Source organism: Hemibagrus wyckioides, linkage group LG09 (assembly GCF_019097595.1).
Source record: "Hemibagrus wyckioides isolate EC202008001 linkage group LG09, SWU_Hwy_1.0, whole genome shotgun sequence".
NCBI lineage: Eukaryota > Metazoa > Chordata > Actinopteri > Siluriformes > Bagridae > Hemibagrus > Hemibagrus wyckioides.
The window spans coordinates 28,455,657-28,470,656 of NC_080718.1; the positions used below are offsets into that span (position 1 = coordinate 28,455,657).

The following is a 15,000-nucleotide window of genomic DNA, read 5'->3' on the forward strand; positions in this document are numbered from 1 at the left end:
TTCACATAAAGAATAGGAAAAGGCATGTAGTGGGGCAGAGAGCAGTGCTATAACTGTGTACACACCAGAGCTACTGGGATGAGAGAGAGGTAATGCTTCTCCACTACAGCTGGACCAACACAGATCAGGAACCTCAGGTTTGCAAATGAAGCCATTAACACACTGCTTTAAATTCTTCACACAGGATAAAACAGAGGAAACGCTCACGACTCTGCTGCTGGTTATACGACTGGAAACTTGACTCAAAGACAAGAACAGTTCCTAACAAGCAATCACTAATCAACATCACTCTTAATGACCAATCACTAATCACTAATCAACATCACTCTTAATGACCAATCACTAATCACATCACTCTTAATGACCAATCACTAATCAACATCACTCTTAATGACCAATCACTAATCAACATCACTCTTAATGACCAATCACTAATCAACATCACTCTTAATGACCAATCACTAATCACATCACTCTTAATGACCAATCACTAATCAACATCACTCTTAATGACCAATCACTAATCACATCACTCTTAATGACCAATCACTAATCACATCACTCTTAATGACCAATCACTAATCAACATCACTCTTAATGACCAATCACTAATCACATCACTCTTAATGACCAATCACTAATCACATCACTCTTAATGACCAATCACTAATCAACATCACTCTTAATGACCAATCACTAATCAACATCACTCTTAATGACCAATCACTAATCAACATCACTCTTAATGACCAATCACTAATCAACATCACTCTTAATGACCAATCACTAATCAACATCACTCTTAATGACCAATCACTAATCACATCACTCTTAATGACCAATCACTAATCACATCACTCTTAATGACCAATCACTAATCAACATCACTCTTAATGACCAATCACTAATCAACATCACTCTTAATGACCAATCACTAATCAACATCACTCTTAATGACCAATCACTAATCACATCACTCTTAATGACCAATCACTAATCACATCACTCTTAATGACCAATCACTAATCAACATCACTCTTAATGACCAATCACTAATCAACATCACTCTTAATGACCAATCACTAATCAACATCACTCTTAATGACCAATCACTAATCACATCACTCTTAATGACCAATCACTAATCACATCACTCTTAATGACCAATCACTAATCACATCACTCTTAATGACCAATCACCATCACTCTTAATGACCAATCACTAATCACCATCACTCTTAATGACCAATCACTAATCAACATCACTCTTAATGACCAATCACTAATCACATCACTCTTAATGACCAATCACTAATCAACATCACTCTTAATGACCAATCACTAATCACCATCACTCTTAAGGCCTGGTCACACTACAAGACTTTAACCGTGGGCAGATCGCTTTGCTGTTCAAACTACATGACTTCACTTTTTGTCCTTGTGGTGTTCACACTACGCGACGCTTCGTAATTGATCCACAAGAGGGCGTCGCACACCACACCATCTGACAACAACTCTCAACTCTGTTGACTTGCTCTCTCATTGGCTGGAGGTCTTAGCTACAATTGACACTATGTGATGTCGAGTCGGCCGACCGCCCCAGATATTTAACACGCCAGATATCTGGATTTTGTCAGCGACGCGTCAGCGAGCCTCTTGTTGCGTCGTTGAGTAGTTCACACATAAAGATTGCAGAGCGCTGATCACCCGCTGATTTTCCCACGATCACAGACCAATCTGTCGGCCAGCTCGTTAATTTGCAAATCGGGCTTAAAATCTTGTAGTGTGAACTAGGTTTTAATGACCAATCACCAATCACATCACTCTTAATGACCAATCACTAATCACCATCACTCATAACAACCAATCACCAATCACCATCAACCCTAACAACCAATCACTGATCACCATCACTCCTAACGACCAATCACTAATCACCATCACTCCTATTGACCAATCACTAATCACCATCACTCCTAATGACCAATCACTAATCACCATCACTCATAACAACCAATCACCAATCACCATCAACCCTAACAACCAATCACTGATCACCATCACTCCTAACGACCAATCACTAATCACCATCACTCCTATTGACCAATCACTAATCACCATCACTCCTAATGACCAATCACTAATCACCATCACTCCTATTGACCAATCACTAATCACCATCACTTCTAATGACCAATCACTAATCACCATCACTAATCACCATCACTCCTAACAACCAATCACTAATCACCATCACCTCTAAACTAGCTGAATGCTAAACGCTAAATAAGGTCAGTACTCACTTGGTAGTGTAGTGACTGTTTCCAGAATCCCATCACCTCCGATGCTGTCAATCAAATCACACAGAACATCAGCAACAGAAACAACTGACAGGAAGTTGTGTGAATTAGCGATGAAATAACTCACCTCCAGGACACACCCCTCTCCTCATTCGGCAGCTGCAGGAGGTTTTTAGCTTTAGCACCAAATCCGGCCTACCACCAATACAGCATGTGTTAAACCTGTCATGCTAACGATGTAATACACACAAATTTGTGTGTGTGTGTTTTTTTTAACACACACTTACCGTTATGGAGTCTCCGAGAGCAGCGACAACGTTAACGTCTCCGGGTCGCAACCTGTGAACTGAGAACCAGAGACAGATCCGAGTCACTGGACTGCTTCCTAGAGCTACAAGGTTAGCGTAGCTAGCATGTAAAGGATGTCAATGGCTTCCAGTTTAGCGTGAGGATGCTGACTCACCTGAGGCAGGTACGGTGTCTGAGGGAGCGGTGTGTGTGCATGAGAAGTCACTACCCCAGTTCTACACACACACACAGAAAAGAATGTAACCGCAGCCACATGTAATCACCTTTGTGAAAATAGCAAACGTAAAACATCTGGAACTGGAGACTCCTTCCACACATGCTAAATAAACTCCAGCTGAATGAACTGTTGCTATGGAAACGATAAGGGTATCAGAGCGAGGGCTTTAATATAAGCCTGCGCTATGGTCAGAGCTGCTGTTAGAGAGAATTAATCAACACCTTCTGACCAATCAGAAGTTCACTGATGCAACAGCTGGATGATGTGGAGGTTATTTACTCACCGCAATCATGGGGGTGGCTACAAAATCCAACGCGCTGTTCTCATTGGTGGAAAAATATGGGTTGCTCTAAAGGGATCAGATGAATAGATTTTTAAATATTAAGCAATAACAATTAAGCACTTATATAATAAGTAAATATTAAAATAATAATTTAATAAGTAAAATAATAATTTTTTTCATCATCTACACTGTATGTGCCCAGTCAGGGTCATGTCCAGTCATGTTCGTGTCCATTCGTGTTCATGTCCAGTTGTCTTCATGTCCAGTCGTCTTTATTAAGCACTTGGAATATAATTTTTTTTTTAAAGACAAAGATCACTTGGTGGTCCATCGGGATGGACTACAGAGAGGGACAGAGTCTAGAAATGAAAGACAAGTGTTTACCTCAGAAGGACACTTCATAGCCACGCCCTCGTTGAAGTCCACAGATGTGGTTTTACTGTTTAGCGGCTCCAACTGAAACACACACACACACACACACACACACAGTTAAATTTAAATGAGCTTTATTGTCATGACAAATTGTACATGTATTGCCAAGGTGTGTGTGTGTGAATGCATGTGTGTGTGTTTCCCCTTCTCCTTCTGTATAGTTCTTTCTCTCATGTATTTGTTCATTGTTTTCTGTCTGATTATGTTTTCTTTTTGTTTTTTTTCTGCACATGCACACAAGCATACCTGTTTCTCTTTTCTCTCTTCTGAAATTATTTACTTATATATTAGCATATATATTTAATTTATTTTTAATTAATCAATTAAATTTAATTAATGCCAATAATTTCTTTTTAATTGATTTATATTTTTATTTCTTTTTAATTAATTTTATTTATTTATTTATTTATTTAAGTTTAATTAAAATTAAATAAACAATTGATTTTCCCTTTGTAAGTTAATTTTTTTTGGTGCAATATATATAAAAAACTCATTAAATACTAAAATTATAATACTTTTTTTATTTTTTGTTTTGTATTTATTTGTTTTTTGTTTTTCATTATTTTTAATTATTTTTTTAAATAATTACATGCTAGAGAAAGTTGTCAAAATTTGTACTTGATCATAAAAACTTCGTTTTTGGAGTTGTATTTATTTTTTTCTAAAAATGTTTAATAAAATAAATAAACAAACAAAAAAATAATTAATTAATAAATAACACTATTGTATTATGTAATCAACAAAATATAGCCAGATGTTGAGACCCTTTTTTCTGATAATTCCCAATAAATCATCATCTTTCTTGTTTATTAAAACATTAAAACAATGTCTGTAAACAAATTCCTTAACATTTACATCATTTAAATAATGATAATAAAACTTGAAGGCTGATGAACACTAAAAAGAAAATATCCGACTTTTCACTCATAAACCCCGCCCCCTCACTGTACGGTGCCATGCCTTCCTCGGTATGCCCCGCCCCCCTTCAAAGTGCTCCTCCCTGCTTCTCTTTTCCAGATAAAAGTCAGATGATAATGAATACTACGAGATTGTAGCTGAGGACTGATGAGGCTAAAATTCCAGGCTAAATCTTAGTGCTGTGTTAACGAGCAGCGTCTGAATTTGTAATTAGTTTAATGAGGACCCCCCCCCAGCATCTAATTTACTCGGCACAGATTTGATGGATAACGTTTACTCCAAAGACACAGTGAGTGAGTGAGTGAGTGAGTGATCTTCGTACCGCATCGCTGCGTTAATGCAGTCAGTTAATGAAGTCGGTAACAGTGAAGCATTAAGACGTTATGAATAATAAAAACCTCACCATGTTGTTCCAGAGAGCTCGAGCCATGAGAGTGTGGGATTTCTGACTCAGATGGAAACAGTCTCCAGCGAAGAAGGAACGATCAGGTCTTCCATCCTGAGTCAGGGACAGAAGACAAAAGATGAACATTTAACCAGGAGATGAAGAGCTGATAACCTGTCAGGAATACGGTGGCCTAGAAGTTCAAAACAAAATAATAAGTTTAGTCAAAGCGGAAAAGGTAGGTATAGTGTGTGAATGGAATTCTTCCCTCTGATTGGATGAGAGAGCAGTCACTCAGGATCTACAGGAAGTCCAGCAGTAGCTGCAGCAGTAGAAAGTGGATTGGTGTGTGTATGAACACAGCTCTGCTCTTATAGCGCTCCTTACATCCTTTAATCTGGAATAGTTTGGTCTTCCACATGTTCCTGGTGTGTTTTTAGAGATAAACTAATCTTTACTCCATGATACACTATCAGTATATCCAACATCACACTGACCATATGAACGTCCTTCCTCACAGTAGCACTGAATGAACTCCATTTGCTTATAAATATAAATATATATGTTTGTTAATGAATTTAAAAAATGGTTTAAAGTGAAGGCAGAACTCCACGCATGTACCAGAAATAAAGTTCCTACTGCTTGTATATCCTGAGTGACAGATGTCTCGTCCAGTCAGAGGAAAGAATTCTGTTCACAAACTAAATCTACCTTTTTCAGTTTGTCTGAATTGTCCTTGTGTGTTTTTGGATTGTGTTCTGCACTTCTCAGCCACCGTACAGAAAACTTTACAATAAACAGAACCTTCCAGAAGTTTTGGTTCCCTTCATAAAATGAGCACGTACTTTTATATAAAACATGTAATCAGTGATATTTTTAGTGAGGAGATTCTACAGCTCCTTGTTTAGTTTTATTTGTGAACGAGATTCCAAGATCTTGGTCATGCTTAGATATTTCCCTCAATTATTCCATATCCCTGGACTTTTTCATTTTCATTGTTGTGTAGATGTTCTGTTTCACCAACAATTCTGCAGAACAGCATATCTACACAATTATGGAATTTGGTCAAGTAATCATTGTGATTTTAACACTTGTTTTGTGAATTTTAAACACTTTTTCAGGTTGAACTTAAAGAGTTATGAGGCTGTTCTTTGTTTGTTTGTTTGTTTCTTTCTTTCTTTCTTTCTTTCTTTCTTTCTTTCTTTCTTTCTTTGTTGTTGTTCTTACTGGAAGCAGGGGAAATGACACGTTTCTGAAAAATGGCTGTAAGACCACGGTGAAGTCGGAGCGAGTGTTATAGCGGCCAGAGTCCACCAGGTTCCTCGTTACCGTCTGAGAAAACACACACACACACACAGCATCATCTTCAGCATCTGGACATAATCAAGTGATGTTTGTATTTAATGTAAAATTTAAAAAATCTGGTTTCTGCTCAAACTGCTGGACGAAATGTAATGACCTCAGACCCTCCAGAGTTGTTTTTGTACTTCTTGTAGCCAAAAGTGCTCAGTTTTGCATCTTATGAAAATTTTCAAAAATTTGTGATGCAACTGGACACGAACTCTGCTTTTTTTAAAAAAAAAATTAAAATAAATTTATTTGAATATCTGAAATCACATGATTCTTTCAAACTCCTCCACTGAAGACACGTGAAGTAATAACTTCCTGTGAGAGCTGTACTTGTGCTCCACACACGTGAACAGAAGAAGCAGGATTTGGATGAACGTGTGTTTGGTTGTGACATCATCACATCATTTCTGAAGGACAGAGATACACACACCGATGACAGCTGATACACACCTCAGCTCACGAGACTGCTTTTAGGAATGAACACAATAATTTAGCTGCGTATCAAATTCCTAGTAAATTCAGTTCTACACGATCGTTATTAAGGCTTTTGTGCTTAAACCGTTCTGTATTCCTTAATCTTCAATAAAACATCATGAACCAACCACAATATTTTAACTCCTGGTCCAGTATTTTAATCCACGATTTGTCCCTAATTAGGCTTTTAATAACGCTGAAATCAAACCCAGAGCTGCTTTCTCACGTCCTGAAATCAGCAGGTCACCCGGTCGTGATTAGCACCGTACACATCTGTTCAGAAAAACAAAGCTCATTCAATCCTGTCTTTAAATAATGTTCCTGTGTGAGTAAAGAACAGGGATCAGCTGCTCAGCTCGTGCTCTGACGCATGAAATGTGCCGGGTGACTAAATTACAGCACTTTATAAGTCCATCAGATAACATGCTGATTTTCTTGAAATGGTTTGAAAAATTGTTTTTTTGAGGTGGAAGAAAAAATAAAATAAGAGAAATATGTTAAGGTAATTGGCATTTTAAAAACTCTGAACTTTCCAATTTCTGAAATATCAGAAGCATGGCTCAGTGGAAATGCTTTTTATTATTCTGCCGTCTTTTAGCTTTTCACGCTGTGAGACTTGGAGAAAGCTCTGGTTGAAAGCGAATCATTGTAAAGTCGCACGGTTCAAGACCCGAGTTAAACCCAGCTACAAAGAAAAATCCGTTTTTTTTTCAAAGATATCGAGAAGGCATCTCCAGAGTTTTCCAGAAAGCAAAACGCTCGATTGCGAAGTTTGAACTTTGTGCCACTTTTCTCCCTTGATGATGAAATGAAACACAAGATATTAGGGCTTTATTCTGAGAGCAGCTTGTCATTTTAATCTTTAATTCACTCGATTTTATTTCTTCAACGTTTACTGGATTGTTCTCTTTGTTATTATTTCGAATCATAGTTGCGTTCTAATTGTTGGAATTTCACTTCGTTGGTTATAATTAAGCTTTAAGTATTTGGGGTCATCAGTCCAGAGTAATGGAGAGTGTGAGAAAGAGGTTAAGAAGCGAGTGCAGGCAGGTTGGAATGGGTGGAGAAAGGTGTCGGGAGTTCTGTGTGATAGAAAAATATCAGCGAGAATCAAGGGGAAGGTGTACAGGACAGTGGTGAGACCGGCCATGCTGTATGGTTTAGAGGCACTGTCACTGAGGAAGAGACAGGAGTCAAGCTGGAGGTAGCAGAGCTGAAGATGTTGAGGTTCTCTTTGGGAGGGACACGGTTGGACAGGATTAGGAACGAGTACATCAGAGGGACAGATCATGTTGGACGTTTGGGGGACAAAGTTAGGGAGGCCAGATTAAGATGGTTTGGACATGTCCAGAGGAGGGAGAGTGAGTATATTGGTAGGAGAATGTTGGACATGGAGCTGCCAGGAAGGAGGAAAAGAGGAAGGCCAAAGAGGAGGTATATGGATGTAATAAATGAGGATATGAAGCTAGTGGGTGCAAGTGTTGAGGATGCAGAAGATAGGGATAGGTGGAGAGAGACGATTCACTGTGGAGACCCCTGAAGGGAAAAGCCCAAAGAAGAAAGTTATAATTAAGCTCATCTAAAAAAAAGTCTCAGTAGAGCGCTCCTGTTTTAATAAAAAAATAATTAGAAATTCAATCTTTATATTTATTTTGTCTTTGATGAGAAGCTATAAGAAATGTCTGGAGTGTGATTTCCTCTTAAACGTGAGTCCTCGTGCTGAAGCTCGTTCACGTGTGTAAAATACGTGGCTGTCGCGGCATACACACCTGATACTCTCTGTTCAAATCTATTAAAGCCTGCAGGTCTGAAGATCCTTCAGCAGGGTTCAAAACACAGGGACATATACTCCTGTAACACACACACACACACACCCTTCAATATTCCAGCATAATGCTACAGTCAGTAATTTATCTCTACAGGAGATGAAAAACACCAGTGATAAAAACCTCCTCATCATTCCCAAAGAGATTTCTATAATGTATGATTTACAGCCGGATATAAAAAGTCTACACACCCCTGCAGTTAAAATGTCAGGTCTTTGTGATGTTAAAAACAAAAAAAGGACAAAAACAAAAAAAAAGAGGAGATGAATGACGTCAGTATTTTTTTTTCCCAGCCTCGGTGTGAAAAAAATTCAGTCTGAAAATTCAGGTTAGAATAATCTGCTTCTCGCATACAGATGTGCACCTTTTTTATAATTAGGGGTGTGTTCCAATCACATTCAGTCTCATGTACAGAATAAATGATCTGTGTCTCTCAGGCTGAAAGCGTTCCATCAGGAGAAAGGGATTTCCTTGGAAAGGAGTGAAGTCCATTGTTAACACATAGAGAAGCACAGTGACATCACCGAGAGCAGGACGTCACTCCAGCAGATAGAGAAGAACAAAAACGTACCATGGAGGTTGCCCTGAAGATCTACAGCAAAATCTAAACAAGCTACAGGAAGATCTTACTGATTAAGTACTGATTACTTGGCATGTGCCCACAACCTCTCATATTCTTCACGTCTGGGCTCTGGGAAGGGGTAGGACGGCTAGACAGAAACTCTTTCACAAAAAACCCATAAAACATCTAAGATCAAAAAGTCATCCCAAACCATGTGGCAAAATGAGTCAATTCAATTTTATTTGTATAGCGCTTTTAACAAAGAGCATTGTCTCAGAGAAGCTTTACATGAGAAACAACATAAGAAGGGTCCTGGTCTGAGGAAAACAATTCCAACCAGTATAATGATTCCATGATTCCAAAAATTCCAAAAAAAGCACATCATCCCCAAAGTGCAGCAGATCTTGGGTTTTTATCAAGCTGGATGGAATCAGGAAGAGCTACAAACACCAGTCTATTGCTCAAAAACTGAAGATATAAAAGACCTTTCAGCAAGACAATGACCCAAAACACACATCATCCACATCAAATCAGGATCAACTTCACCACAAAAAGATTGAGGGTGGGAAAATGTTCTGATGCGATTTATCTTAGTTTTATTTATTTATTTGTTTACATCACAAAAACCTGATACACTATATTGCCAAAAGTTTTGGGACACCTGTTTGTGTTGTTTTTCAGGGGGTTGGGCTCGGCCCCTTAGTTCCAGCGAAGGGAACTCTTAATGTTTCAGCTTCATACCAAGACATTTTGGACAATTTTATGCTCTTTGTAGGAACAGTTTGGGGATGACCCCTTCCTGTTCCAACATGACTGCACACCAGTGACCAAAGCAAGGTCCATAAAGACATGGATGAGTGAGTTTGGTGTGGAGGAACTTGACTGTCCTGACCTCAACCCCATAGAACACCTTTGGGATGAATTAGAGTGGACACTGTGAGCCAGACCTTCTCGTCCAACATCAGTGCCTGACCTCACAAATGTGCTTCATAAACACACTCCTAAACCTTGTGGAAAGCCTTCCCAGAAGAGTTGAAGCTGTTCTAGCTGTAAAGGACGGAACAACTCCATATTACATTCAAATGCAATTTAAAGACAGACGTCCCAAAACCTTTATTGAACTGTAAACTGTAATTTAACATTTTTTTTCCTCCACCACACTATATATAGATTTGCAAACAAAATTTTAGAAGAACAGCAGTGGTTTATTTAAAAAATGTTTTGTTCATTAATGCCTAAAAATGTACTGCATTTTTTTATAAAAAAAAAAGAAAAAAAAGAAGAAGAAGAAGAAGAAAAAAAAAAAAATATATATATATATATATATATAGATAAATACTTAGCACCACTGTTGGTAATCATTTTATAATTATTTTTCATATTTTTTTTAATTAATGAGATTTAATAAAAAGATAAAAATACAAAAAAACTCCATAAAATATAAATAAAAATTCATTTATTATTATTTTATTATATTTTAAAAATAGTCAGCTTAATTCTTTTCTGATTTTTTAATTAATGAAATTGAATAAATAATTTATTTATGATATCTCAGAATTGAATCTTTTTTTAAAATTATCATTCGTAATATTTTATCATCATATTGCGCTAAAGCGCTGAAAAAGAGGCAGTTTTTGCTTTTAAAAATGATCTGATGCACATTTGACCCTCTATAAGATCTAAAAGATGTGGAATATTTTGCATAATGATCCAGAGGAGCTCTCACTCACTTGACCAGCCAGGTGGGGCAGCCGAGTTTAAAGTCCAGATGCAGCTGACGCAGTTGAGCGATGTTGAAAAGCTCCACCAGGTTCACTAGAACTCGAGGAACCTTCACAACAAGATAAGAATTCAGAGAAACACACACACACACACATCAGGCACAACATATCACACACCCTAGTTTTAAACCTAATTAGCATGTGAGTCTGTGAGTTTAATGTCACTTTGGATAAAAGAAATGTGAACTGTGTAAATCCTAGCGCTGGCTGCCGTACTGTTTTCACTCCCCGTTTGCTTTAATGACTCGTTCACATACTGACTCGACTGACTCGTCTTCTCTGCTGTCCTTTTTGCCCTCAGCCCAGCGCAGTAGAGATGAGAGTCTCTCAGTTCAGAGAGATATGATAATGATGCATTTGTTGGAGATTTAAAGCAGAGAGAGATTTAATAGGCAAAATAAATTTAGCTTCTCTGGAACTGACACAAAAATAAGAGCTTAGTTACTGTGACCGATATACAGGAGAGGCCACACCCCCTCTACTGAAAGACAAGCCACACCCCCTCTAGTGACACAAAAGCCACACCCCCTCTACTGACACAAAAGCCATACCACCTGTACTGCCACAAAAGCCACACCTCCTCTACTGACACAAAAGCCACACCCCCCTCTACTGACACAAAAGCCACACCTACTCTACTGACACAAAAAGCCACACCCCCCAACATGTACAGAGGCCATGCCTCCTTCAGTGAAACTGACAGATACAAAGACCATGCCTCCTTCACTGTAATTGACAGATATAAAGGCCACACCTCCTTCACTATAACTGACAGATACAAAGGCCACGCCTCCTTTACTGAAACTAAGATACAAAGGCCACGCCTCCTTTACTGAAACTAACAGATACAAAGGCCACACCTCCTTCACTGTGCTTCTATCCCCTACATTTTTTTTCTTTTCTTTCTTTCTTTCTTTCTTTCTTTCTTTCTTTCTTTCTTTCTTTCTTTTTCTTTCTTTCTTTCTTTCTTTCTTTCTTTCTTTCTTTCTTTCTTTCTTTCTTTCTTTCTTCCTTTCTTTCTTTCTTTCTTTCTTTCTTTCTTTCTTTTTAAAAAATATAAATCTCATATTTAACCCTCCAGCTCTGTTTCACCTCTCGATGTAAGATGTCCAGAGCATCACGGATGTTTCTTGCAAAATTCTCAGCAGAGTATAAATCCTAGAAGAAAGAAAACATGATGTGAATAATAATAAAATAAAATCAAAACTTTATGAATTAAATGTTAATGAAATATCTTTTAAAAAAAAGTGTTGGATGTACCAGGTTTGCACAGTGTTCACACAGATCATTTCCTCCAATGAACAGCGTGATGACCTTCCAGTCGTTCTGGAAATCAATGCGCTGGAGAGACAGAGAGAGACAGAGAGAGAGAGAGACAGACATGGGGACAGAGAGAGAGAGAGAGGAAGGGGGGCAAAACACATAGGGACAGACATGGGGAAAGAGAGAGAGAGAGAGAGAGTGTGTGTGTGTGGGGGGGTGTTCAGCTAACTCACTGCATGCAAACAACTGCTAACTAGCTAACCTGAACCGACTGGAAGGATTTAAAAGAACACATTAACACACAGTGAAAGACTTCTAGCTGTTTAAAATCACAAATATACACAATTCCAGTGTGGCTTAATCATAAATAAGAGCTAAAACATCACTCAAGCTAGGTGCCTAGCTACCCAGTGTGAGTTATAGCTAGCTCAAAATACTGAAAACAACTGATTCTTTAAAATGATTTTTTATTGATGAATCAAAGCTTATTCAATGGTAATGATGAAGAGAAATGAAATAATAATGCTAATAATAACGTTAAGACAGATAAAGTGTGTGAGATGAGCGTAGCCTCACCGAGTCACTGGACATTCTTGTGATGAGGGCTCGGGTATGCGAGGGCAAGTCTCTGGAACACAAACCAGTTCATTTGTTCTACAATTGAGATTATGATTGGTCAAAAGATAGATTGATTAAACGATTAATTTTCTCGAACAGAATTTATGTTATTGTGTAGCTTTGGATACGTTAACATGTGGTGAAGTTTTCTGTAAGACAATTAGCAGCGTATTTATCAGTTATGGAAGGAGTCTCCAGTGTCAAGATCTGCACACACCTTCATCACAAAATGTGCTGAATAATTCAATAAGAAATGGATAAAATGATGAAGTAAAAGTATGTGTGTGTGTGTGTGTGTGTGTGTGAAGACACTGACTTGCTCTCAGCTCCGGCTACAGCCTGGTTGAGGAACGCCTGAGCTGTGGTGACTTTTCCCGTCCCGGTGGAGAACCCGGTGAGTGAAGGGTTAAACGCCCTCAAGATGTCTGAAGAACAACACAAACTACAGTGTATTTCATATACATAGATATACTGTTTCTTCCCATATACACAGATCAGGCATAACGTTATAACCACTGAGAGGTGAAGTGAATAAGACTGAGTATCTCCTCGTCATGGCACCTGTTAGTGGGTGGGATATATTAGGCAGCAAGTGAACATTTTGTCCTCAAAGTTGATGTTAGAAACAGGAAAAATGGACAAGTGTAAGGATTTGAGCGAGTTTGATGAAGGGCCAAATTGTGATGGCTAGACCACTGGATCAGAGCATCTCCAAAACTGCAGCTCTTGTGGGGTGTTCCCGGTCTGCAGTGGTCAGTATCTATCAAAAGTGGTCCATGGAAGGAACAGTGGTGAACCGGAGACAGGGTCATAGACGGTCAAGGCTCATTGATGCACGTGGGGAGAGAAGGCTGGCCCGTGTGATCCGATCCAACAGACGAGCTACTGTTGCTCAAACTGCTGAAGAAGTTAATGCTGGTTCTGATAGAAAGGGGTCAGAATACACAGTGCAGGATGGGTCAGGGCTGTTCTGGCAGCAAAAATTGTGGGACCAACACAATATTAGACAGGTGGTCATAATGTTATGCCTGATTGGTGTACATTTAATAAATAGAAATATTTGTGAGTGAGGGTATGTTGACCCATGACCATCATGAAAGTATAAATCTCTTGTGTTTTCATGTGTCTGTGAAACTTTCTGCTGAGCCGTCTAAAAAAAATACAAATTTATATCATTAATTCATTGACATTCGGCAGATGCCCTTATCCAGAGTGACTTACAATTTTTAACTTAACATTTCTATAAAACTGCACAACTGAGGGTTAAGGGCCTTGCTCAGGGGCCCATTGGTGGTGGACCCAGGGGTTGAACTCACAACCTTCTAGCTAGTAGTCCAAGACCTTAACCACTAAGCTATCATATCCCTAATGTTATCATTTAGCGTCATCGAAGACGTAATCAGCTGAATCAGAGACGACGTCTAGAAAGTAGACACTCAGGAATTTAAAAATTTGTAGTGTTTCAGAAGGATTTCTGTCTTTCCCTAGCTTACTGGATGATATATTCATAGAAAAGTTCCTGCTGGAGGACTGGAACACTGGTGCACTGGTTAAAATGGTTTATTTGATTGAGATGCTGAGAAAGAGAGAAGTGATGATGATGTACGCACTTGCTAAAGTGGTCACAGACGAGAGATCCCCGTTTCCTCCGATGCTACAGACAAATCACAAAATTCAAGAAAAGAAATTAGCTGGAAATGTTAAGCTGTGGGTTTGGGTTTATCAGTGTGTGTGTGTGTGTGTGTGTGAGTTTTACCTCCATGACAGACCACGATACTCTGTTATGACACCCAGAACGTTATTCTGACCAGCCCCCACTCCATTTCCTGCCTGTTTATAAACAAAGGAAGTGACATCACTAATCGTTAGCAGCACTACTTAAAGAAACAAGCGTGTGTCACAATGCTATGTCTTGTTACATGAATGCAGCATGCTGTCAGCTCTCTAAAACTATTTAAATTATAATAACGTTGTTTATCAGTGATGGGGAGGTGTTTTGGTCTGTCATGGCTTTGGTCTAGTTCCAATTACAAGTAAAGTGTTTCGATTTCAGTGAGAAAGATATTGGACTCTATATGTAGAGCATGTACCATTTGCAGCTGCCCAGAAAGTCCAGGGGGTGGAGTCAGAACTGATTTAGTACCTCACACCTAGCCCTAAGCCAAAGGTCAACACCTGATTTCGGTCAGGCTGGACGGGTGTGTGTAGAGTGTGCAGTGTAGTGTTGTTTCATGGTGTACAGTGTTGTGTGGGTTATGGGTTAGGGTTTGGGTTAAGAGTTA

At 38.7% G+C, this 15,000-nt stretch overlaps 1 protein-coding gene across 4 annotated transcripts in view; it reads right to left on the minus strand.

Moving 5' to 3' along the window:
- Positions 1-15,000, minus strand: part of plb1 (phospholipase B1) — a 58,839-nt gene that overhangs the window by 16,257 nt on the left and 27,582 nt on the right. For all 4 annotated transcript variants that reach the window (XM_058398315.1, XM_058398316.1, XM_058398317.1 and 1 more), the window contains 16 exons: positions 14,475-14,548; positions 14,329-14,372; positions 13,035-13,143; positions 12,677-12,728; positions 12,098-12,178; positions 11,930-11,995; positions 10,787-10,887; positions 8,438-8,519; positions 6,072-6,176; positions 4,863-4,958; positions 3,494-3,565; positions 3,110-3,175; positions 2,764-2,824; positions 2,588-2,646; positions 2,428-2,495; positions 2,304-2,347 (listed from right to left, as the gene is read on the minus strand). In XM_058398315.1, the coding sequence (XP_058254298.1) occupies positions 2,304-2,347; positions 2,428-2,495; positions 2,588-2,646; positions 2,764-2,824; positions 3,110-3,175; positions 3,494-3,565; positions 4,863-4,958; positions 6,072-6,176; positions 8,438-8,519; positions 10,787-10,887; positions 11,930-11,995; positions 12,098-12,178; positions 12,677-12,728; positions 13,035-13,143; positions 14,329-14,372; positions 14,475-14,548 (1,180 nt within the window). The remainder of the gene's footprint in view (positions 1-2,303; positions 2,348-2,427; positions 2,496-2,587; positions 2,647-2,763; positions 2,825-3,109; positions 3,176-3,493; positions 3,566-4,862; positions 4,959-6,071; positions 6,177-8,437; positions 8,520-10,786; positions 10,888-11,929; positions 11,996-12,097; positions 12,179-12,676; positions 12,729-13,034; positions 13,144-14,328; positions 14,373-14,474; positions 14,549-15,000) is intronic.